Genomic DNA, 25368 nt, shown 5'->3' on the forward strand with positions numbered 1-25368 from the left:
CATTAAGTTTAGTATTACCCATCAAAGACTACGACCCTGAGAAAATTTGCCTGATTTAAAAAAAGAGGGGAAATGCCCCAGTAGGTTAAGGAATTTTAACGAAAATTGCGCCATCAAACTTTGTGTATCAGAAAATCCTGCTGTAGAGGTTTCAAGATCCTATCTGCAAAATGTCGATTTTTTTTGCGCTAGAAGAAAGATCACAAACGCATGTTTATTTGTAGTTGTTGTTTTTTTTTCTCCAGGGGTGACTGTATCAACCCAATGGTCCTAGAATATAGGAAGAGGGCTCATTTGAACGGAAACTAAAAGTTATACTGCCTTTTTAAGTGACCATAAAGATTGAAGGGCAGCCAGGCCCTCTCCCCTCCTTATTGAGATAACCATTTTATTCCGTATAGTTCAAAAGCCCAATTAATATGCTTTTGTAGATTGCATGACTCCCCACAGCCCCTGGGGAAAGGTCTCTCTCTAATTTATAAAAGCTGTCCATTATGTTTCAATATATTATTCGTTATTGGGAAGTATGCATACATTTTTCGTGTGGGGAGGGGCGTTACTGTGGGATTTTACATGTAGAGAATTTTCCATGGGAGGGAATTTTTTTTTGAGGGGGGACTTTTCAGGGAAAATTTTCCGCTGGGGGAATTTACAAGAATTCCTATACAGAATTCTTTTTATTTGTCTTCCTTTCTCTTGGCCGACTCAATCTTACGTGTGGAGATGTTAAGGATGATTGCCCGGGTTAAATTTTTACCGGTATTGAATTTTCTAGAGGAACATTCCAAGGGGATGTAATTTTTCCCTAGAGATGGAGCCGGGTTTCCCGGTATTATTAAAAAAAATCGATCAGAAGTTAAAATGAAACTAGTTTTTTCAACTGATAGCAAGGAGCAACATTAAAACTTAAAACGCACAGAAATAATTCTGTATACGAGGGAATCCTCCTTAATGCCTGTCTCTTTACGCTAAAGTTTGGCTTGTTTCCCAATTCTTTAAGAATGACTTCTGAAATAAAAGGTCGTTCAATTAGAACAATAAGATGTTGGTTTTTTTTTAAGTGCTAAGAAACCGTAGTGTGATGAGCGAGGTATTTAGAAGAGGCTACTCCCTCATGTAATTAGTATTTTCTGATCGCTTTTAGTTTTGATGTTGCTCTTTACCTTCAGTCGAAAAAGCTAGTATTTTTTATTCAATACCTGGAATAAAATTGTATCAGGTGCAACGCTATACCTTTGCCTATGCTACCAAGCTTCAGCCATTTATTATAATGTTTTCCCAGACGTACTTAATATAAATGGGGTGGGCGTATAATCTTCGGAAGGGGTTCATTCGATTGCAAATTCAAAGGTCTAGTATCTCTTTTTATAAGTCAAAAATGATCAGAATCAACCGGTCCCACCAAGCTCTCTTTTCTCCAAATGCATCCGATCAAAATTTTGACACAGCCATTTTGTTCAATATAATCTAAAGACCAAAAACAAAGCCTTCGGGATTGACAAAGCCCCACAGAGTCCCCGGGGCAAATGATCTAAATCAAGCAGTTTCCCTAAAGTTAAAATATAAGGCTCTTATGGTAAGGATGGTCGTATAAACTTTGGAAGAGGCTCATTCAATCAGAAACCGAAAGTTCTAGTTCGTTTTTTAAGGATCAAAAGAAGTTGGAGGGTAACCAGCTCCCCTCAAATGCGTATTTTTTCCCAAATGCATCCAATCAAAATGATAAAATAGCTATTTTGTTCAAAATAGTCCAAAGGTCAAATGATCATTCCTTAAATAACGACGAAGACCACACTGCCTTTCCATCACAAACACCAAAAACAAGAAGAACAATCAAAAAATTTTTTTGAAGACAGTGGGAAACAAATTAGAATGAATATTTCAGCCCTATGTCCAAGGGCCGTCCTGAGCAATACAAATAAGAAAAAACAACTTACAAGAGGATAAAATCAATAAAACTAAAATGAACAGTTTTTCAAAACAGTCCCAGCATCCTTACCTCAGCGAAGTTCAACCAGGACTGATAAACAAATTGTTATGAAACGAGTCAATTCATTGAAATGAAAGAAAATGATTTAAAAACGCGTTTTTAATGCCAGCCTAGCTTTTTTCGCTGCTTATAGGTGTATTTGTGACAGGTTCGGTGTTAATATCTAATGGTTTTTTAAAACGTGCTTTAACGTGTTTAAAACGTGTATTGGGATTAAAAAAGTGTTTTTAAATCATTTTCTTTCATTTCAATGAATTGCCTCGTTTCATAACAATTTATTTATCAGTTCTGGTTGAACTTCGCTGAGGTAAGGATGCTGGGACTGTTTTGAAAAACTGTTCATTTTAATTTTATTGATTTTATCCTCTTGTAAGTTGTTTTTTCTTATTTGTAATTCTCAGGACGGCCCTTGAACATAGGGCCGAAATATTCATTCTATTATGTTTCCCACTGTGTTAAAAAAAAATCCCCATTGTTCTTCTTGTTTTTGGTGTTTGTGATCATTCCTTAAGGGTTAACAACCCCGCCAACAGCCCTCAGGCAAGGGCGTTATGCAAGTTGTCCGTTGTTAGCACATAAGGTTTTTATGGAAGAGCTTTTTCGTATAAATTTCGGATTGCACTTCTTCAATTGGTAATCAAAAGTTCCAGTGTGTTTCTTATGAGTCAAAAGTGATCGTAGGGAAACTACTCCCCTACGCGCTTTTTTCCCAAATGTATCCGATCAAAATTTTGAGATAGCCAATTTATTTAAAGCCGTCCAGGTTAAATAATATCCCGCCTGGAATATTATTTATTTATTTTTATTTATTTTTAACATATAATTTAATTCATTAAGAGAAGAGGGCATGCTGGATCCTAAATATTCAAAAAGCCTAGAGTATTAAGGTCAAATTTTAAAGAAATGTCAAGAAGGATGCCAAGCACAATCAATACTTTTTCCTTTCTGGTTCGGAAAAGGAAGTATCAGCAATATCTAAGAAACAGCTGAAGGTATTCAGCCGTCACATCGTTCGGGGAATGTTTTTGGGCATCTTCAACTAAATCAAAAGATACTATTGCATCCAGTTTCACAAGAAGACACATCTGTAATATCTCAAAAGCAGCAGAGAATATTAGGTTTAAGCCAAACCATGTTGAGGGGAATATTAACAAAAAGTTGGGGGGCGGTCAATAATGGTATTACCTGAACAATTGTTTTGGGTCATGAAACTATTGTTAATAGATGCATGTTGACTTTTTGAATATCTTTTCTCTCTTGCGAAACTACCACAAAGTCACCGTTATGGAGTTATTCCGGCCCAAATGTGCTTGTATTTACACATATAGAATTGCAATCATTTCCTTTTTCGTTGATCGGATATTTGAAATCGCGAATCTGTAATAGTTCAGAAACAAGTTTGGGCTATATATTTGCACATTAGCGGGGTGGGGGTAAAGCATAGCATATATTAAATACGTAAACTAACCATTGCTGTATTTAATACATGCTATGCTCCCCCCCCCATAATGTGCATATATATAATAACTCCATAACGGTGAGTTTGCGATAGTTTTGCAAGAGAGAAAATATGTTCAAAAAGTCAAAATGCATCTATTAACAATAGTTTCATGACCCAAAACGATTGTTAAAGTAATATCAACATTAACCGGGGGGATAACAGTCCCCCGTCATGCCCTATTTAGTTGTAACCTCCGAAAATAAAAACAAAATTTTGGTTTCTTACGTGTTATAGAGACCATACCCAAGAAGTGAAGTTAGTTTAATCCTAATAAATTATACCGAAATATGATGAAAATATAATACTTTAGTAACAAAATTATGGAAGCTACAACAGAAAATTATAGAAAGAAGGCCGCCCAGAACGCATTATATTATATACCTAGCCTAAACTAATCTAACCTAACTAATTCTGTATAGTAAACATTAATTAAAATGTACCTGCATAGTAGTTTGTCTCACTGAGACACATAATTAGCTCTAAGTGCAGACAGAGAAATCGGATTTACTCAGATCAAGAACGATAGTGTGGTCGCTAAAACAACACGCGCAAGTACCAAATTTTGTTATTGTCACCTTGTTCAAAATAGACGAAAAGTCAAATAACTACTCTTCAAGGGCTGACGAACCCCCTCATAGCCCCTTTTTCTGTATTCCCCTAAACACCCGAAACCACTATATTCTCTATGATCGTTTATTTTAAATCCTGTTCGTTTCGGGTTTCATCTACTAAAACGTTTTTTTGTGAAAAATATTTTTAATTAATTTAAAGAAAGCAGACATAATGTATTAACCAAAACGTTTTGAATTATTTTCGGTTGCATCAGTTCTTGACACCCTGAAATGAACCAAAAGTTGATTTTCTCTGATTAATAATTAATTTTCGGTGTGAGTAGACTAAATCTGATTTTTTCAAAAATAATACCGATTTTTGATAAAAAAAAAGCTCATGATTTTAGGACAGTTAAGTCCTAAAATCAGTCTGATATTGCAAGCCCTTTTCGTCATCTAAATCCACAGAGTGCTGCAACCTAGTAAAGAGCGAACCACAGCCCGTAGTAACCAAAAGTTGAAAATAGTGTTTTGACAAAAAAATAACTAGGGAGAAAAAAAATGCCATCTGACACTGTTTCATGAACAATAACATTTATTTTGGTTCGTCTCAAAAGCAAAAGTTTATCGCGAAAAGAGATTTATGGTGATTTCGAAAATAGCCTGAAACCCCTTAGAAATGGTGTCACATCAAAATAGAAAATGTACCACTGGAATCAGCATGGTCAAATATCTAGTAGAGGGGAGTAAAGTCCCCCACCTTGAACAACAAGGAAAATCACTTTTTTTGCATGGGTAGCACGTTTTTTTTTTCTTCTTCTTTTTTCCAACGCTAGCAAGAATATCACAGAGAGATTCTCAGCAATTCTCATATCTACGTACTTTTTATAAATTTCACTAAAGTAAGTGCCATATGGCACTAAAAATGGCACCTCGTGTGTCATTTCTCAGGGGCTGGGGCGAGCAGAAATATATTACTCATATCTACGTGCTTTTATCAATTCAACCCACCATATGTGCGATTAGCACTAAAAATAACACAACTGGTTCCACTTCTTAAGCCACTTCTAGGGATATATGATAATTACGACTTTATTTATGCTCGTTATAGGCTTTTACACGACACTACTTTTCTTTGAAAGCTCTCCTTCGAGTTTTGTTTTCGAATAAATAATACATGAAAAACAATCTTCAGTTGGAATTTTTTTTTTGTAAAAATGGAGCTGTAAAATCTTAATTTCTTTTGAAATGGAGCAAATATTACCGTTCCAGTACTGACAGAAAAGGAAGATCGACAGAAAAAGCCAGATCGACAGAAAAGGCTGTCAAAGACGTTGCTTTATCCACAACATTCCTGGAAATAGAACAATAGAGATTTAAAGGTTCAAGAAAAAGGACATAAGTGTATTTGCAGAAAGTTTCAAATTTGGATGACTTTAACATCTTTTTAAGCTTGCAACATCCATAAATTTGCGATATTTTGACGCACGATTGGTAAACTTGCAAAAATACCGGTTTTAAAAGGCAGATGTTAGAATACCCTCATAATTAATCAGCTAATTACATCCTTGACACAGAAACATAAACAAGATATAACAAAACAACGGAGCCTCTGCGTAATTACCCTTTGTCAAAAATGATAATCCATATCGTCCCCATTAAGTCTAAAGATAACAGTCACAACAGCGAGTCTGTCACTTTGGTTTGTATCTTCTATGATAAGAGCATTCCAAAATGATTTGAAATTAAAATCCTGAATGCCTTCCAGAATTGTTCCAGAATGAGTTTATTCAGCTCCAGTCACCGAAACGAGTTTGATGCCTTCCAAAATAAGATTATTCAGCTCTATTCGTCGAAAGGAGCTTAATTCCTTACAAAATTATTTCTTGTGGCTTACTATATGTCACAGAACATGTGCCTCACTTTTCTTCCTTTATGCGTGATTACTTCCATGTGCGTCACTTTTATACACGTGTAACTTCCTCTTTCTTCCATTTGCGTCACTTTTATAACATAACTAGCTGTTGGGGTGGCGCTTCGCGCCACCCCAACACCTAGTTGGTGGGGGCACTTCGCGCCCCCCCGCGCGCGTAAGTCGTTATGCGCAATATTAGTTATGCGCCATTATAGTTGTGTCCCTGTGTCCCGGTCGTCATTTATATTCCCTGTGTCTCGGTCGTGATTTGTGTCCCGGTGAAATTCCCAGTCTGTAATTTCTCTTTGAGTGTTCCGGTCGTCATTTATATTCCCTGTATCCCGGTGTCGTAAGTCGTTATGCGCCATATTCGTTACGCACCATTGTAGTTGTGTCCCTGTGTCCCGGTCGTCATTTATATTCCCTGTGTCTCGGTCGTGATTTGTGTCCCGGTGCCCCAGTCTGTAATTTCTCTTTGAGTGTCACGGTCGTCATTTATATTCCCTGTGTCCCGGTCGTCATTATAAAAATTATATTCCCTGTGTCCCGGTCGTCATTTGTGTCCCGGTGTCCCAGTCTGTAATATCTCTTTGATTTTCCCGGTCGTCATTTAAATTCCCTGTGTCCCGGTCGTCATTTGTATCCCGGTGTCCCGGTCTGTATATACATTCGTTTTTGAATTGGTTTATGATGAAGTAAATTTTTTGTTTTTTTTCCTTTTTTTTCTTTTTAATTTTTTTTTGGTTTTTACCTTTTTTTTAGCTTCTTTAGTTTTTTTTCTTTTTTCTTTTTATTTTTTTTGTAGTTTTTACCTTTATTTTTATTTTTTTTACTTTTCTTTTTCTCCTTTATTAAATTTTTTGTTTTTTTCCTTTTTTTGTTTTTGCTTTTTTCTTTTTCTTTTTAGTTTTTTTTTCTTTTTACCTTTTTTTTAGTTTTTTTTCTTTTTTAGTTTTTTTTTGTAGTTTTTACATTTTGTAGTTTTTTTTCTTCTTTTGTATTAATGCTAAAGCCAAGGTTCGAACCTAGAACCTCTCTGACCTAGAACCTGGAACATAACGCTTTACCAACTCAGCTACTTCGGCTTGAATACATTTACCTTTTTTAGTTTTTTTTTTTATTTTTATTTTTTTTAGTTTTCTTTTTCTCCTTTATTTTTGCTACAGCCAAGGTTCGAACCTGGAACCTCTCGGACCTAGAACCTGGAACATAACGCTTTACCAACTGAGCTACATCGGCTTGAATACATTCGTTTTTGAATTGGTATATGATGAAATAATTCAGACGTCATATGCGGACAGTGACGTCACTCGACAGACACACAGAATTTTTTAGTTTTTTTAGTTTTTTTATTAGTTTTTAGTTTTTTTCTTTTTATTTTGCTAAAGCCAAGGTTCAAACCTGGAACCTCTCGGACCTAGAACCTGGAACATAACGCTTTACCAACTGAGCTACTTCGGCTTGAATACATTCGTTTTTGAATTGGTATATGATGAAATAATTCAGACGTCATATGCGGACAGTGACGACACTCGACAGACACACAGACAACTTATTTTTATATATATAGATAACTAGCTGTTGGGGTGGCGCTTCGCGCCACCCCAAAACCCTGGTTGGTGGGGGCACTTCGCGCCCCCCAAGCCCCCCCTCCCGCGCGCGTAAGTTACGCACCATTGTAGTTGTGTCCCTGTGTCCCACCTGTGAACATAGATAAAAGAGAAAATATTTCTCTTTTCGTTATAGATATATATATGTTTTTAACTACATAAAACTTGCGAATATACAACATTCTTCGATGTCCCATTGTCTGTGCATATAAATAGATTGTCAGGTTTACCGACTCTTGAACATGCAACATAAATTGTCCATGGGAAAAACAATCCGTATTCAGATCTATACCTCATTATTCTAACGATTGCCTTTGAGCTTTGTTGATGGTGATTGCTAATCGAACATTCCCTGTGTCCCGGTCGTCATTTATATTCCCAGTATCCCGGTCGTCATTTGTGTCCCAGTGTCCCAGTCTGTAATTTCTCTTTGAGCGTCCCGTTCGTCATTTATATTCCCTGTGTCCCGGTCGTCATTTGTGTCCCGGTCTGTAATTTATCTTTGAGTGTCCCGGTCATCATTTATATCTCCCGGTCGTTATTTGTGTCCCAGTGTCCCGGTCGTCATTTATATTCCCTGTGTCCCGGCTTTTAGTTTTCTTTTTCTCCTTTATTTTTCAGTTTTTTTCCTTTTTTTAGTTTTTTTTTTCTTTTTCAGTCTTTAGTTTTTTTTATTTTTTTTTATTAGTTTTTAGTTTTTTTTTCTTTTTATTTTTTTTTGTAGTTTTTACCTTTTTTTTAGTTTTTTTTAGTTTTTTTCTTTGTTAGTTTTTAGTTTTTTACCTTTTTTTTGTTTTTTTTTTTAGTTTTTTAGCTTTTTTAGTTTTTTTAGCATTTTCTTTTTAGTTTTTTTTTGTAGTTTTTACCTTTTTTAGATTTTTCTTCTTTTGTATTAATGCTAAAGCCAAGGTTCAAACTTGGAGCCTCTCGGACCTAGAACCTGAAACATAACGCTTTACCAACTCAGCTACTTCGGCTTGAATACATTCGTTTTGAGCAGCTTCCTCGGGTGTTGCCATTGTAGGTTCTTCAGTCATTTTACAATTAGAAATTTCTCTTTCAACGATCTTCTTACAATTAAAAATTTGTCTTTGAACGATATTCTTAAATACCTGTGTCCTGGTCGTCATTTATATTCCCTGTGTCCCGGTCGTCATTTGTGTCCCGGTATCCCAGTCTGTAATTTCTCTTTGAGTGTCCCGGTCGTCATTTATATTCCCTCTGTCCCGGTCGTCATTTGTGTCCCGGTCTGTAATTTCTCATTGAGTGTTTTTTCTTTTTAGTTTTTTTTAGTTTTTTAACCTTTTTTCTTTTTTCAGTTTTCTTTTTCTTCTTTATTTTTCAGCGTCACTATGAAATACATATCGCCGAACCTTAGTTTTTTTTTAACTAAAATCTGGTAGGCATTGATGACCTTATCCAAGTCATATTCCCAAACCCAATCATCATCACTATCATTTTCAGTTTTGATATGTTTTGACTCTCGCTGTCCAGGTGGATTTTCATCTAACTGCGTAGTTTTACGTTCTTTAGCCACAAGCCTGTTTTCTTGCTGTTCTTGTGATTCTTCGGCACGCTTTCTTTTCTTACTTTCTCTATCAGCCGCAAGTTTTTTGGCAAAAACTCTTTGAGCAGCTTCCTCGGCTGTTGCCATTGTAGGTTCTTCAGTCATTTTACAATTAAACATTTTTCCGTCCACGATCTTCTTACGTAGAACTTGCGAATATACAACATTCTTGGCTGTCCCATTGTCTTTGCATATAAATAGATTGTCAGGTTTACCGACTCTTGAAAATGCAACATATAATTGTCCATGGGAAAAACAATCTGCATTCAGATCTATACCTCATTATTCTAATGATTGCCCTTGAGCTTTGTTGATGTGATTGCTAATCGAACATTCTCTGTGTCCCCATCGTCATTTATATATCCCCCTGTGCCCCCCGGCGTCCCCGCTGTTGTTGTTTCCCTGTGTCCCGGTGTCCCAGTCTGTAATTTCTCTTTGAGTGTCCCGGTCGTCATTTATATTCCCTGTGTCCCGGTCGTCATTTGTGTTCCGGTGTCCCGGTCTGTAATTTCTCTTTGAGTGTCCTGGTCGTCATTTATATTCCCTGTGTCCCGGTCGTTATTTGTGTCCCGGTGCTTTGTTGATGGTGATTGCTAATCGAACATTCCTTGTGTCCCGGTCGCTTTCTCTTTGAGTGTCCCGGTCGTCATTTATATTCCCTATGTCTCGGTGCCCCAGTCGTCATTTGTGTCCCGATGTCCCGGTCTGTAATTTCGTCAGTCGACAAATATGACGTCAGTCGACACACAAACATGACGTCACTCGACACACAGACACACAGACAACTTATTTATATATATATAGATAGATAGATACGTCAGTTGACAAACATGACGTCAGTTGACACACAAACATGACGTCAGTAGACAGACACACAGACAAACACCTTATTTTTATATATATACTAGCTGTTGGGGTGGCGCTTTGCGCCACCCCAACACCTAGTTGGTGGGGGCGCTTTGCGCCCCCCAAGCCCCCACCCACGCGCGCGTAAGTCGTTACGCGCCATATTGGTTACGCGCCATTGTAGTTGTGTCCCTGTGTCCCACCTGTGAATATAGTCCCGCGCGCGTAAGTCGTTACGCGCCATATTAGTTACGCGCCATTGTAGTTGTGTCCCTATGTCCCACCTGTGAATATAGATAGATATATATACATATGTTTTTAACAACGTAAAACTTGCAAATATACAACATTCTTTGCTGTCCCATTGTCTGTGCATATAAATAGATTGTCAGGTTTACCGACTCTTGAACATGCAACATATAATGGTCCATGGGAAAACAATCCGTATTCAGATCTATACCTATGATTCTAATGATTGCCCTTGAGCTTTGTTGATGGTGATTGCTAATCGACCATTCCCTGTGTCGCCGTCGTCATTTATATATCCCCCTGTGCCCCCCGGCGTCCCCTTTGTAGTTTTGTCCCTGTGTCCCGGTCGTCATTTATATTCCCTGTGTCCCGGTCGTCATTTGTGTCCCGGTGTCCCAGTCTGTGATTTCTCTTTGAGTGTCCCGGGCGTCATTTATATTCCTTGTGTCCCGGTCGTCATCTGTGTCCCGGTGTCCCGGTCTGTATATACATTCGTTTTTGAATTGGTCTTTTTTTTAGTTTTTTACCTTTTTTTAGTTTTTTTAGTTATACCTCATGATTCTAATGATTGCCCTTGAGCTTTGTTGATGGTGATTGCTAATCGAACATTCCCTGTGTCCCCGTCGTCATTTATATATCCCCCTGTGCATATATAGATAGATAGATAGAAGATGTCCCGGTGTCCCGTCATTTGTGTCCCGATGTCCCGGTCTGTAATTTCGTCAGTCGACAAACATGACGTCAGTCGACACACAAACATGACGTCACTCGACAGACACACAGACAAACAACTTATTTTTATATATATAAATTCTTGGCACCATCAATTAATTGATGATTGCTAGCCTAGTATATATGGTCAAAAGTTCGGTTTAGCAGCAATAAGGCTTAGCTCTAAGGTTGTTTATTATAAGGGAGAATACTATCATTTGCCCCACGCTGTGAGCACATAGATACAAATTTCAAAAAAAAAAGAACGATACAGAACAGTATACCAAATAGACTCTCCATGTTCAATAATAATCTCTTTGAGGTTCAAAACCTCAAAAAATGCATTTTTTTAGTTATTAGTTAAGTCACCGCCTGTATGATTACCTTACTTAGATGCACTCTAAATCTACAATTTTTACATAGGGTGGCTTATTTTTGAAGGTTAACTTAATGCCAGTTATTTTGAGGGTAATTAACTTAGTACTAGTTAATAAGGTTTTGCTTGAGCCCCGAAAAGTATATTTAATATTTCCACTTTCAGAGGCAACTCTCTAGCGTTGCCTGTAGTGAAGAGCTATAAGCCGTCACACATTATTTGAATATATTTTTCACGGGGTCACTATGCATGAAAGGGAGGGCTGTGGTAATTTTGGAACGGGTTCACTTGATTGAAAACTGATAGATCTAGTTCCCATTTTAAGAGTCCAAAGTTATTGGAGGACAACCAGTTCCTTCTTTCCTGGCCCCTTTGGTGCCCCCCCAACCCAGCTGTAATCTCCAAAGATATCCGGTAAAGATTTTAAAATAGCCACTTTATTCAAAATAGTCAAAACCTTCCATGAATTTGGCTCCAGGGATGATATGATTCCCAGAGGTAACGGGGGAAGGGCTGTAAATAATGCAAATGGTCAACTGATCAAATATGTGTTTTATAATGGAAAAGGGAGGCTTATTTCACCTTGGGTGTTTGATTGGCTCAAAACTTCCAGGGACTGTTTTCTTGGTGAAATAGACCAAACTTTTTTATTTGGGAGAGGAGAGAGGGGTAGGGGCATGTAAAGAGGCCTAAGAACTTTTCGTCCCTCATCAATTTGAAGATTACAGCCTTAGGTCCTTGGGTGAAAAGGAATCTAATGTACAAACATCCAGGATAGAACCCGCCTCCCCCAAAAAAATCCCAAAAAGGGAAAAAGGCTTCTGATTGGATCTAAACTTATATTTTAACTTTTTGGACTAAGAAGACCTCCTACAGAAGAAAAAATAGAGCAAAACTGGTTGCACTTAAAATGCGCGAAAGAAAATTTCCCCTTGCCATTTCCCAAGGAAAGGTGAGCCTAAAAACTTGGAAGTTTATTTAAGATAGCAATTTTGTTCTAAATAATCTAAAGCTACATTAGCTATTTATCTGGGGATGGCATGACCCCAAGTTTTCCTGCTATTATGTTTTAAAGAAGGCAGTCCATTTGCAAGGTTTGACCAGTACTGGTCCTATTCATGTTTAACTGAGTATTTAAAAGTTTTGACACATACATTAGGGGTTATTTTCTACCACCAGCGGACACTTTTTTTTACCCTGTTCTGTGGTCTGGTCAGAATTCCAAAGAATTTTCCCTACTTTTTGCTGTTTTGACTCATCAAAACTCTTCCCTCTTTTCTTCCATCTTTGATTGCTAAGATAGTGACGTAACTTACACACAAGTATAGAGTGTTTGAATCCAATTTAAATGTTCTTTATAAAGAAACTAGTCCATCACCTGCTCACAAGAATGTGATTGGTCAGAGGTCTTTTCACTAGGACTTGACGGATATAGATTTTTGGGGTCCGATACCGATATATCGGTATTGCACTGACCCGATACTGATATAATTTACCAATAGATTCCCCTCCGAAATAAACTGCCTAAAGTTTGAACCCCCTATTCTTTGCCCATGTTCATACTCACATGTTTGTCCCTGGTCAATTGCACGCAAAACAATAGCCTCAATAATTTTTTTTTCTTCTGATCAGTAGCTTCTGAACACATAAAAGAAATGGCAGATATTAGCGGAAGTGACAAATAAGAAAAAATTTATTCAAAGAACGAGGTTTAATTACACGAACACAAATACGTGAAACTCTGATTGAAAGAAGTGTAAGATATTTATTGACATAGAATATTCAAATCCAAATTTCAATAGCGAGACTTTGAATTTTGATCATTCACATATTAATATGAAGAGTTCACTTTACATTCATGTGGATATGGTAACTTAATAACGAATCCATGCTATTCACACTAGATACAGGGGTACAGTTAGTTTTAAGTTTGGAGGAGGGATTTAAAGAATGTGTCGACAAAATCGTCCAGCGTGCCGAAAATGCGGACACATAAGCTAAATTTCCAAGGTATAAGTAAATTTTTCAAGGCGTTGGCACATATCGGCAACACCTTGGACCACCCCCCTTCTCACCTTACAAAACCCCCTCTTCCCCTTAGCTGCGCCACTGATTGAATATCATGATTTTAACCGACAGAATCCTTAATCTTTTACCCACGCAAGTGAACATTCATTAAACCAAAACCGTATGGTTTATTGTATTTTTTTAGCTGTTTTGCACAGCTTAGATGCCAATACAGTTATGAAAACTCCTATCTTGCCCATGAGAAGCTTTTGGTACAGAGCTCTAAACTTGGCGCCTCCTCTAAGCCCGCGCTCCGACACATAGATCGTACTACAACACCATAGCTCAGAAATTGGTATCTAAGCTGTGAAGTGCTCCAGCTTTTAGATTCAGACTGCCAGTTTCCTGTCTCCAGCCGCTAGCATCGCTACCGCGCACTGTGTTCCAAAAATAAATCGAGTTTTCATAACTCTATTGGTATCTAAGCTGTATTGTTTTGGTAGAAGATGTAAATCACCATAGGTTTAGAACATTACTGCACCAGTTGTGTATTGACAATAAATACACTTTGACTTAACTCTGCTGCTCTCTCCACCATAGTCAGACTTAGCTGATGGCTCCACCCCAATGACTTAACAAGCAAAATTACCTGAAGAAATTTGGTGCCATTACCTGTACAAGCTGCACATACAAATATACAAGGGTAGCGGCAAAAAAATTTCCAGGGGGGGGTCAAACATAAGAATAGCAGTGGTGGTTGGGTGACAGTTTAGGTGATTTAGGGCACCAAACTATGACTTTACCCCGAAGAGGACAAATTCGCAACTAATTTAAAATCCTGAACAGCTAATTGATTTAAAAGCATCAATAACTATATTGTAGGCTTCCCAGTTGCAAAAAAGTAATGCCACACGGTGGCAGTACTAGATTCAACCAAGTTGATTTAATTTATTTGTAATGCAATTAGGCTACGTGTGGTGATCTTTAATTGCGTAACAGATATAATGAGATGGGACGACTTATTGATGAGGTGGGGATAGGGTAGAATCTTACAAAAAGACATTTTAATGTACGAACTGCTTACTTTTCATGAGGGTTCAGATAAATGTTGAAAAAGTAGGGTGTGGTAGAAAATAAATAAATTATTTTCTATACAGCTAATGTGCTACATTCTCGTATCCACCAGCACAGAGGTGGAAAAGGCGAGGCTGGCCATTATCAGCCCCACCATGAAATTTCTTTGGGATGGCAAATACTACTAGGAAGCAATTTTAGTTTTCAACAACTTTAATTGGTGATATTTTTCTTTATCTATTAAAATACAGTACTTCGATGTAATAAAAAAATGTATGTAATGTATTTATCGATAAGACAATCCTATTGTAGAGGTTGTGATGGCTTCAGTTATGTAGAAGACCAAAGTCTCACAGAGTATCCATCGATAAAAACAATGATGCTCCTTTTTATCCAACCGAAACTCTTCAGTAGTAATATTAATAAGGACTTTTCAATATTACTATTCATCGCCAATTTTTTAAGTATATGAAATTTTATTCAAAATTGAAATTGCGAATTTAAACATAGGAAGTTTCTTATCAACGTATAACTATTGCTCTACATATTTTGATAGCAACTGACCAGAGATATAAGGGACCTTTACCTCAAATTATATCTTGGTTGGGTTTGGGTATGATTTGGAAAACAATCAAAAATTATATAATAAAAAAAAGCTTTTCAACTGAAAGCAAGGAACAATTTTGAAGCCTATTTTAAAAGATTATTCTTTGTAAGAAGAGGGCTGTCTTCTCTTTAGCTCCTTACTTTTGCAGTTTGCCTTTTTTCCAAATTTTTAAAGAAAATTAGCAACTGGAAAAAAAACATTTATCAAAGCACTAAAAAACTTTTGTTTAATAAGAAAGGTGTTGAGAAGGGGGGCACTCCCCTTATATACAGAGTAATTCATATTTGTGTTAAGTTTTAAAATTGCTCCTTACTTTTGTTGGAAAACCTTTTCTTATCTGTTTAATAACATTTCATGAAACTGTAGTTTTATGAATACAATACTTTTGATAATTCAGAAAAAAACGATCAATATTTCAACGATCTCTGTTTGAATTTTGATGGGTAATCAAATAGCTCGTGGTAACGAATTGTAAGTAAGGAGCGTAATTTTAGTCTTACCCATCAAAAGCCACGAGCCTGAGAAAAATTTGTCTGATTTTCAAAAAAAGACGGGAAGACCCCTTAAAGTAAAAGAATTCACACCATCAGATTCAGCGTATCAAAGAACTCTACTACAGAGGTAGCCCATAACTTATTTGTGCAAAAATGTGGAATTTTGGAATTTTTGCCAGAAGAGAAATCACGGATGCGTGTTTATTTATTTTTTTTTATCTCAGGGGTGATCGTGCTGACCCAATACCTAGCTCTTTACCTAAAATTTAAGTTTTTTTCCAGCTCTTTAAAAATTACTCCTGAAACACAAGGATCGTTTAATTAGAACAATAAGGAACTTCTTTTAACGAGCCAAAAAGCTGTAGTGTGAAGAGCGAGGTGTTGAGGAGGGGGGCAATCCTTCTCATTTACCTAATTCATTTCTGTTCGTTTTAAGTTTTAATGTTGCCCCTTACTTTCAGTTGAAAAAACTTGTTTTTTCTTTATTTAATGGAAATTAGAGACAAACATCTTTCTAAAGACAAAGGAAAAAATATGTCAATTAAAGTAAAAGTATATAAAAATGAAAAAGTAAATAATTACAAAAAATACACATAATTACAGACTACTTACAAAAGCTAAGATATAAACTCCCAGTATTCAGTTCTTTGAACAATGTCGAAGCGTTATTTAACAATATCGATAGTTTATGCTTTTAGACTCAGAGTTTATAAGAAGTAACGCATTATCAAAGTAGTTTGTTCAAAGAAAAAGATTAAAACTAAGATTAAGAAACTCAAATAAAAATGCTTAATTTTATATTTTAAATTTAATTCTGAATAAGAAAAGCCTGTATATTTGACACCTTTATATTCCATAACTGTAAAAAATCAATCTTTTTCAAAGTGACAACTAGATAAACAAAATCACTCCTGAAAAAATTTACAATAAAACACAAAACATGTATTTGTTCAGGGGGAAAACACAGAAATTTCCAGCATTTCGTTCAGGGGAAACATTTCTGATTATAGTGGCTTCATATTTAAGCTCATGGGTAATCTTGCATACATATTTCAGATAAAAAAAAAATATTTGCAGAAAACTGACTAGGTGTCACTCAGTCTCAAATTAGAACGTGTAGTTTCCTTATTAAGGATCGAAATCTATTGGCAGGCAGCCAACAATAGGGCAACAAACATTTTCTCCGTGGTTTATTCCCTACTCTGCTCTCTTTCCTTTGATTTCCTTCTAATTACTTTATAGTCCCAAATTTCCAGGGGGCGCGGTCCCCCTGTCCTCCAGCCGGCTCCCATGCAAATGTATATATATATATATATATATATATATATATATATATATATATATATATATATATATATATATATATATATATATATATGTAAAATTTCTGAACATTTTTCAACTAATGTAGGCTCGAACTTGGCCCATAAAATGGGCAAAACAAGTCTTCTCCTACAATGCCAGGAAATCTGGCTCCCATTATATCGAAAACTTTTTACCCTTACAGAAAATCCCTTCATGTGAAGTTTTTCCAACATAAAATCCCCCCAACCGGGAAAACTTCCCCCATACAATTCAATTCTAGCTGAATATTGCCCTTCATAAATTTCTTGCGGACGATTCGGGTTGAAATTTTTTCTTAGCCCACTTTTATTTGAAAAAGACTTTTTGATTTCTGATTATTTTTAAATCATGTTAAAAATCCTACTTCGTGATAAATCCTTCACAAATTCCCCCATCCCCTCGTCGGCTGCTCCCACATAAAATTTACTTTGGAGAATTATCCTGTGGTAAACTCTCCCTTGGGGAATTTATCCCGTGGAAAATCCCCACTTATGAAATAATATTCTTGAAAACTCTAATGCGGTAAAAACTTACCTCAGACAATTCCCCTTAATATTTCCACGTGTAAAATTGAGTCGGCTAAGAGAAAGTAAGACAAATAAAAAGAATTTTTTATAGAAATCTTGGTGAATTTCCCCAGTGTAAAGTTTTCCTCGGAAAGTCCCCCCCCCCTACCCTGGGGAACATCCCTCTCCACAGAAAATTGTCCCTGTAGAAAATTCCCTTAGCATAAAATTCTCCCCCTCCCTGTCCGGTAAATGTCTGCATACTTCCCAATAAGAAATACTGTGCGTAAACAATGGGCAAATTTCATGACAAATTCTATATCAAAGTTCTCAGATAAGCTGAATCTGATGGTTTGATTTACATTAAGAATCCTTAGCTTTTTTAGGGATTTCCCCCTTTTTCAAAATCAGGCTAATTTTCTCAGGCTCGTAACTTTTGATGCGTACCACTAAACTGAATAAATCTTATATATTTGGAATCAATATAATAAGCCAATTCTTTTGATACATTTATTGATATCGAAATTCCATTTTTAGAGTTTTTGGTTACTATTGAGGATTTTTTATATTGAAGGATTTATCACTCCTTACTTACAGTTCGTTAGTGTTTGATTATATATATATATATATATATATATATATATATATATATATATATATATATATATATATATATATATGAAATCTGAAAGGAATAGTTCATTTTTAAGTGTTGTTTAACAAATTACTATAGGCCTTCTGATTTTCAAGTCTTCAGGAAATATACCTTACTAGTTTGCTATAATAAGCAAATATTATAATAGCAAATATTATAATATTTATATTATAAAATTTCATATTTATTAATATTTATTATATTTATATTATATTAATATTTATATTATATATTAATATTTATATTATATGAATATTTATATACTATTATAATATATTATAAGCAAATATTATAATAAGCAAATATTTTAGTTTATGATTTAATTTGGAATTCATAAATAGAAAATCATAATCACTGAATCCTTGTAATACTTGGAATTTCTTAGAGTAAAAATTTAGCCCTGGTTACAAGCAAAACACAATTTGCAAACGTAAATTTTCCTGATTGCATAGTTTTCTCCAAGCATGTACACACAATTGTTTTTGTCGTTTTGTTTTTTTCTGGGGATTGGGGTACATTTTACAGTTGTGTATCAGAAAACACCTTAGAAAACAAATTACCTCCTGTTAATTTTCTATATTTGGTGAACCTATTGATAATCAAGGAGGATTTTCCACGTGCATGAGGAACAAACTAAAGCGATTGTGCTGCCCAAAAGAAGGTGATAAAAATAAGGTACAAAACTATAGACCGATCTCATTTCTACCTTTATTTTCTTTTTCTTCATTTCACGACCCTTTCTATCTCTAATTTATGTGGATTTCCCTACGATATTATATAACTGATGGTGTAAAAACTTCATTTGATGATGCAACGGGAGCTGTTTTTGCCAAGTCCCTTCCAGATACCGTGGGAAAAGCAAATCGTGCACTCGAATATCTTCGTGAGTGTGAGCCACCTTGCTGCCACTGGAAGGAAGACTAGCTTTATGAGTTTTGGCAGAGCTCGGTCTCTAATCCCACTGGATTCTGTTTCTTATATGGCTCTGAAGTTATTCTTCAAGTTCTACGACCTCTGTTACCTGGAACTCCATATTGACTGCAGTCTCAGCTGGAAGAAACATGGTGAAATAATAAAAGTCAAATCTTTTGGAGGTCTAGGGATAATCCGAATATTGAAACAGATATTTCCAGTCTCAGCCCTCAAAATTATATATAGCTCCATTCCTCAGCCTACGTTTTTCTGTCTACGATTCTGTTTTTTATATGGCTCTGAAGTTATTCTTCAAGTTCTATGACCTCTGTTACCTGGAACTCCATATTGACTGCAGTCTCAGCTGGAAGAAACATGGTGAAATAATAAAAGTCAAATCTTCTGGAGGTCTAGGGATAATCCGAATATTGAAACAGATATTTCCAGTCTCAGCCCTCAAAATTATATATAGCTCCATTCCTCAGCCTACGTTTTTCTGTCTACGATTCTGTTTTTTATATGGCTCTGAAGTTATTCTTCAAGTTCTACGACCTCTACCCGGAACTCCATATTGACTGCAGTCTCAGCTGGAAGAAACATGGTGAAATAATAAAAGTCAAATCTTCTGGAGGTCTAGGGATAATCCGAATATTGAAACAGATATTTCCAGTCTCAGTCCTCAAAATTATATATAGCTCTATTCCTCAGCCTACGTTTTTCTGTCTACGATTCTGTTTTTTATATAGCTCTGAAGTTATTCTTCAAGTTCTACGACCTCTGTTACCTGGAACTCCATATTGACTGCAGTCTCAGCTGGAAGAAACATGGTGAAATAATAAAAGTCAAATCTTCTGGAGGTCTAGGGATAATCCGAATATTGAAACAGATATTTTCAGTCTCAGCCCTCAAAATTGTATATAGCTCCATTCCTCAGCCTACGTTTTTCTGTCTACGATTCTGTTTTTTATATGGCTCTGAAGTTATTCTTCAAGTTCTACGACCTCTGTTACCTGGAACTCCATATTGACTGCAGTCTCAGCTGGAAGAAACATGGTGAAATAATAAAAGTCAAATCTTCTGGAGGTCTAGGGATAATCCGAATATTGAAACAGATATTTCCAGTCTCAGCCCTCAAAATTATATATAGCTCCATTCCTCAGCCTACGTTTTTCTGTCTACGATTCTGTTTTTTATATGGCTCTGAAGTTATTCTTCAAGTTCTAAGACCTCTGTTACCTGGAACTCCATATTGACTGCAGTCTCAGCTGGAAGAAACATGGTGAAATAATAAAAGTCAAATCTTCTGGAGGTCTAGGGATAATCCGAATATTGAAACAGATATTTCCAGTCTCAGCCCTCAAAATTATATATAGCTCCGTTCCTCAGCCTACGTTTTTTTGTCTACGATTCTGTTTTTTATGTGGCTCTGAAGTTATTCTTCAAGTTCTACGACCTCTGTTACCTGGAACTCCAAATTGACTGCAGTCTCAGCTGGAAGAAACATGGTGAAATAATAAAAGTCAAATCTTCTGGAGGTCTAGGGATAATCCGAATATTGAAACAGATATTTCCAGTCTCAGCCCTCAAAATTATATATAGCTCCATTCCTCAGCCTACGTTTTTCTGTCTACGATTCTGTTTTTTATATGGCTCTGAAGTTATTCTTCAAGTTCTACGACCTCAGTTACCTGGAACTCCAAATTGACTGCAGTCTCAGCTGGAAGAAACATGGTGAAATAATAAAAGTCAAATCTTCTGGAGGTCTAGGGATAATCCGAATATTGAAACAGATATTTCCAGTCTCAGCCCTCAAAATTATATATAGCTCCATTCCTCAGCCTATGTTTTTCTGTCTACGATTGTGTTTTTTATATGGCTCTGAAGTTATTCTTCAAGTTCTACGACCTCTGTTACCTGGAACTCCAAATTGACTGCAGTCTCAGCTGGAAGAAACATGGTGAAATAATAAAAGTCAAATCTTCTGGAGGTCTAGGGATAATCCGAATATTGAAACAGATATTTCCAGTCTCAGCCCTCAAAATTATATATAGCTACATTCCTCAGCCTACGTTTTTCTGTCTACGATTCTGTTTTTTATATGGCTCTGAAGTTATTCTTCAAGTTCTACGACCTCTGTTACCTGGAACTCCAAATTGACTACAGTCTCAGCTGGAAGAAACATGGTGAAATAATAAAAGTCAAATCTTCTGGAGGTCTAGGGGTAATCCTAATATTGAAACAGATATTTCCAGTCTCAACCCTCAAAATTATATATAGGTCCATTCCTCAGCCTACGTTGGGTACAGGTTCTCGGTATGGGTCAGCAGTTTCATAAGTAACAACAAAAGGACACAAAAAGTGCAAAATGAAGCAAAGAGAGTATAAGTGAGGTGCACCAGTGTAAATTACTGGTGCTTGTTATAAAAAGATTGGTGTTCTGAATGATGGACAGCAGCAGGATTAGCAGCTATCAGATTTTTTATTTGAGTATTTAAATAAGTTGTCCCCCGAGTACTTTTGAAATATGTTTTCCCAGAGTGCTGCTTACCATGAATTTGCCGCTAGAAACGTTGATCATATGGTTCATTAAATACGACACTCAACGAGGTTGGTTTTCGCTATTAGAAAAATGCTGTTTCTGCGTGGCATAGTCTCCCGGATAGCATTAGAGTGGCCGATAACTTAATTTTGTTTAAAAGAAAGTTTTTAGTAAAAAAAGTGGTTGATATTTTGTATGTTTTTGGGAGGGGTGCATTGAGATGGGTGGTGGGATGGGACAGATTGGTAGACTGTGACGAGAAAAATATTTAAATTTTTGAAGATAATTTTTTTCCTTTTGTTTTTCTTTTCTTTTTTTAGTGAAGTAAATTTCTGAATCTGGATGTAACAAACCTTGAAATTTGAGGGAGCCACTAGCCCAAAGGACCTTAGTCTCCACATGTATCTGCTGGAGAAAAAAAAACTCACTAATCATTCTCTAAATTATTTCAAGTTTATGTTCAGTAAGGCATGCTTTAATGAATCAAAACTTAAAAAGCATGATTCTCTTCCCATACTTTATTTTCTCTTATGTTGCGTTCAGGTAATGAAGTTTTCTAATGAAGAAAAAGTAGGAAAAGTTTTTACGATAAATAGCTGACACGCCCTTTTCCATTCCCTATTCTTCATATTTGAATAATGAGCTTGATGCAAATAAGGAAAGGTTAGAAGAATAGCTTTCAAAATCAAGGGGCTGCTTACTTTGATTCATGTCAACAACTCAAGGCTAAATAACTGGATAAACAAAGGAACACATTTGAAAATCTTGTTTGTATAAGGGAAGGAGCTAGCAATAGAGTTCTTAATCGCGCAAAGATGGATATAATTGCGAAACAGAAAAGGGTCTATATTTGCACATAATTGCAGCAGGGGCGTAAATTGCCATGGGGCAGGGGAACTGCCCCTTACAGACCCAATTTTTACTCCTCCTCACTCTAGTTTTCAGTTTTCACCCCAGCTGAAATTTAGTTTCTGCAAAAAAACTTGTCAAAACTAAGATAAGCCTGCATAATTCAAGTATCCAGAGAAACAGGTCAGTTTTCTTTAGTATATCCCTGCCTTTATGGTAATCTATGGATAATTTATTTTTTTCAGTTTTCACTGCTATTTTTACTTGACTTAGGAAAAAGGGCTCCAAATTCCTTCCCACCCAGAATTTAAGGAAATTACGCCATTGATTTTCAGTCTTGTATTGCGGGAGCAACACTATGGTCATGTCATTTTCTTCCTTTTTAGTTATATCGCTAACTTAATTCTATTGTGAGAGTCAGACCTATGTGGTCTGTTATGAGAGTGTGGAGTCGTGGATGAACTGATGAACATAACGCTGCATTACAGAAAGCTGCGTACCATTTTTGTCGGGTGCCAGAAAGGATGGTTTTTATTTATAAAACATCCAAAGCCTACAGTCTGTGGGTTGATGCGGTGTTTTGTATTATATGTCAGAGAGTACAATCTCAAGTTTATCAACAAGGTTTTATTTCTTCGAACCATGCTTCTGCTTTCAAGTGGGAAGCTACTTTGTAGGCGAGCAACCGGGAACTAGAACTACGAGATTGGGTTAGGTTTTGTGTTATGCGTTAAAGTAATATCGATTATGTTAGGAAACAGAGAACGAAAAAAGCTAAGAAATGCCACCGCCTCTTCGCATTACCAAAGGAATGTAAATGTAGGTGGCTTCAATTTATTAATTAAATAAACAAAACCAGTTTTTCAACTAAAAGTAAGGAGCAACACTAAAACTAAAACAAACAAAAATTATTACGAATATAAGGGGGTTACCCCCTCCTTAGTACCTTGCTCTTTACGCTAAGATTTACTTTTTGTTCCAATTATTTCAGAATGACTCCTGATACGCAAGAACCAATTGAATAAAATTATGAGCTTTTTACAAATTCAAAAAACACTTTAGCATAAAAAGCGAGGTGCTGAGGAGGGGGAAACCCCCTCATATATGTAATAATTTCTGTTTGTTTTAAGTTTTGATGTTCCTGCTTATTTTCAGTTGAAAAAACTTTTCTTATATATTTTATTTCCATTAGTTTTTCAATTAACGCTGGGAAATCCAGTTCCTCATGGAAAATTCCTTTCCCCCACAAAACTCCTGCATGGAAAGATCCTCTCTTGTAAGCAAACCAACCAGAAAATTCCCTCCCGAAAATATATTTATACTTCCTATTAGCCAATGCTATGTGTAAGCAATGGGCAAAGTTCATAAATTGCAGCCCTTCCCACGGAGGTTGTGGGGGCGGGGAGTTACTTTCAAAGACGTAATTATTAGATCTTCTACCATAAGGCTATGTCAGAATTTTATGGGACCATTTTGAATAGAAAAGGGGTAGGAGGGGGATATCTACCCTCCAATATTTTTGCTCACTTAAAAAGGGTACTAGAAGTTTCAATTTCCGATCAAATGAGCCCTCTCCAGGTCTTTTAGGAGCACTGGTTCGAGATGATCACCTGTGGAAAAAGAACAGTAAAAAGATATATAAAACAAACAAGTAAACACGCATCCGTGATCTTGCTTATGGTAAAAAATTCTAAATTACACAATTTGTACAAAGGAGCATAAAAACCTCTACAGTAGGGTTCTTTAATATCGTAAATCTCAGGGCGTGATGTTCACTAAGATCATTCGATTTCTTAGGGGTGTTCCCCCTTTCCAAAAATTAGGTAAATTTTCTCAGGCTCGTGACTTTTGATGGGTAACATTAAACTTCACGAATTTTATACGTTTTTAATAAGTATCTATATTCGATTCTTTGATGTATCTATTGTTATGAAGACTTCGTTTCATATAGTTTCGGATACTATTGACCCGCATCGCTCTTTACTTACAGTTCGTTACCACGAATTGTTTGACTTAAGACCCATTTCAACATGTCAGAGAAACAGAAATTGGGACTTGAGAAGGCCTACGAGGTTTTTTTTCTGACTACTTATTTACAATAATTATATATCAGTATTAAGGCAATTTTAGCAGTTATTTTTTAAAGGACAAACACTCTGGAAATTGTTTTCAAGGGAGGCAAGTGAAAGAATATGGCATTTTTAATACAACTCCGATCAGCACGTTTTAAATAAGAAAAATGCCAAAAATAATTTTGTTGGGTTTCAGTGTTGATAATAAATCGTAACTCGATATTTTCAACAGCAAAAGAATTCGTTAGAGATGAAAAGCAAACCCAACCCGTTGGCGGAAAGTTGGAAAATTAACCCAATCTCAGCTGAGATCCAATTACTAATTTCAGTTTATTAATGTACCTTGATAGGACATTGGAAGTGTGATCGTTGTTCAAATGACTTTCTTTTTAAATAATTCTAACTAGACTGTTATATAAGCCAGACTGAATTCGTTATAACATAGGCTGTAGTTGAAATTACGTTTCATTCACAGATCAAAGCATTTTTAGGCTATGAAGAGAGTGTGGCTGCTACTCACATATGTCCAACTAGGCTACGGAATACAGGTGTCACCAACTTACGCTCCTCCTATTGTTGAAGTTCCTGCACCTACTGATCTGGAAATAATAGAGAAAGTAAAAGAAATAACTGAACAGTTTTCACTATCACTGCAAGAAGAAGCTACTACAGCAAAGCCTTTACTTGGAAAGAAGTCAAATAAGGTCAAGGTTGATTTTAAGTACCATAGTCATGATGAATTCACTGAACTTTTAAAGTATATCAACATAACATTTCCAAGACTAACTCACTTATACAGCATAGGAAAATCAATTGAAGGTACTTTGTGTCTTAATATTGAATTATTAATTGGGCTTGAAAAAAGATATAGGCACACTATTGGAGTTATAGTTTAGAATTTCCATGTTTTTTATCACTATCTTAAAGTTAGTTAAAAATTAATGTTTAAAACTGAAATGAGCAAAAATACGTCTGAATTTTGTAATGCTGGGA

General features: G+C 36.1%; 1 protein-coding gene across 3 annotated transcripts in view; it reads left to right on the plus strand.

The window, feature by feature from the left end:
- Positions 1-25368, plus strand: part of LOC136037125 (carboxypeptidase D-like) — a 74283-nt gene that overhangs the window by 2262 nt on the left and 46653 nt on the right. For 2 of the 3 annotated variants that reach the window (XM_065719612.1, XM_065719610.1), the window contains exon 2: positions 24867-25194. In XM_065719612.1, the coding sequence (XP_065575684.1) occupies positions 24870-25194 (325 nt within the window). In that variant the 5' untranslated portion in view covers positions 24867-24869. Of the gene's footprint in view, positions 1-24850; positions 25195-25368 lie in introns of all 3 variants that reach the window. The other variant, XM_065719611.1, reaches the window with a different exon arrangement.

Source organism: Artemia franciscana, chromosome 16 (assembly GCF_032884065.1).
Source record: "Artemia franciscana chromosome 16, ASM3288406v1, whole genome shotgun sequence".
Taxonomy (NCBI): Eukaryota; Metazoa; Arthropoda; class Branchiopoda; order Anostraca; family Artemiidae; genus Artemia; species Artemia franciscana.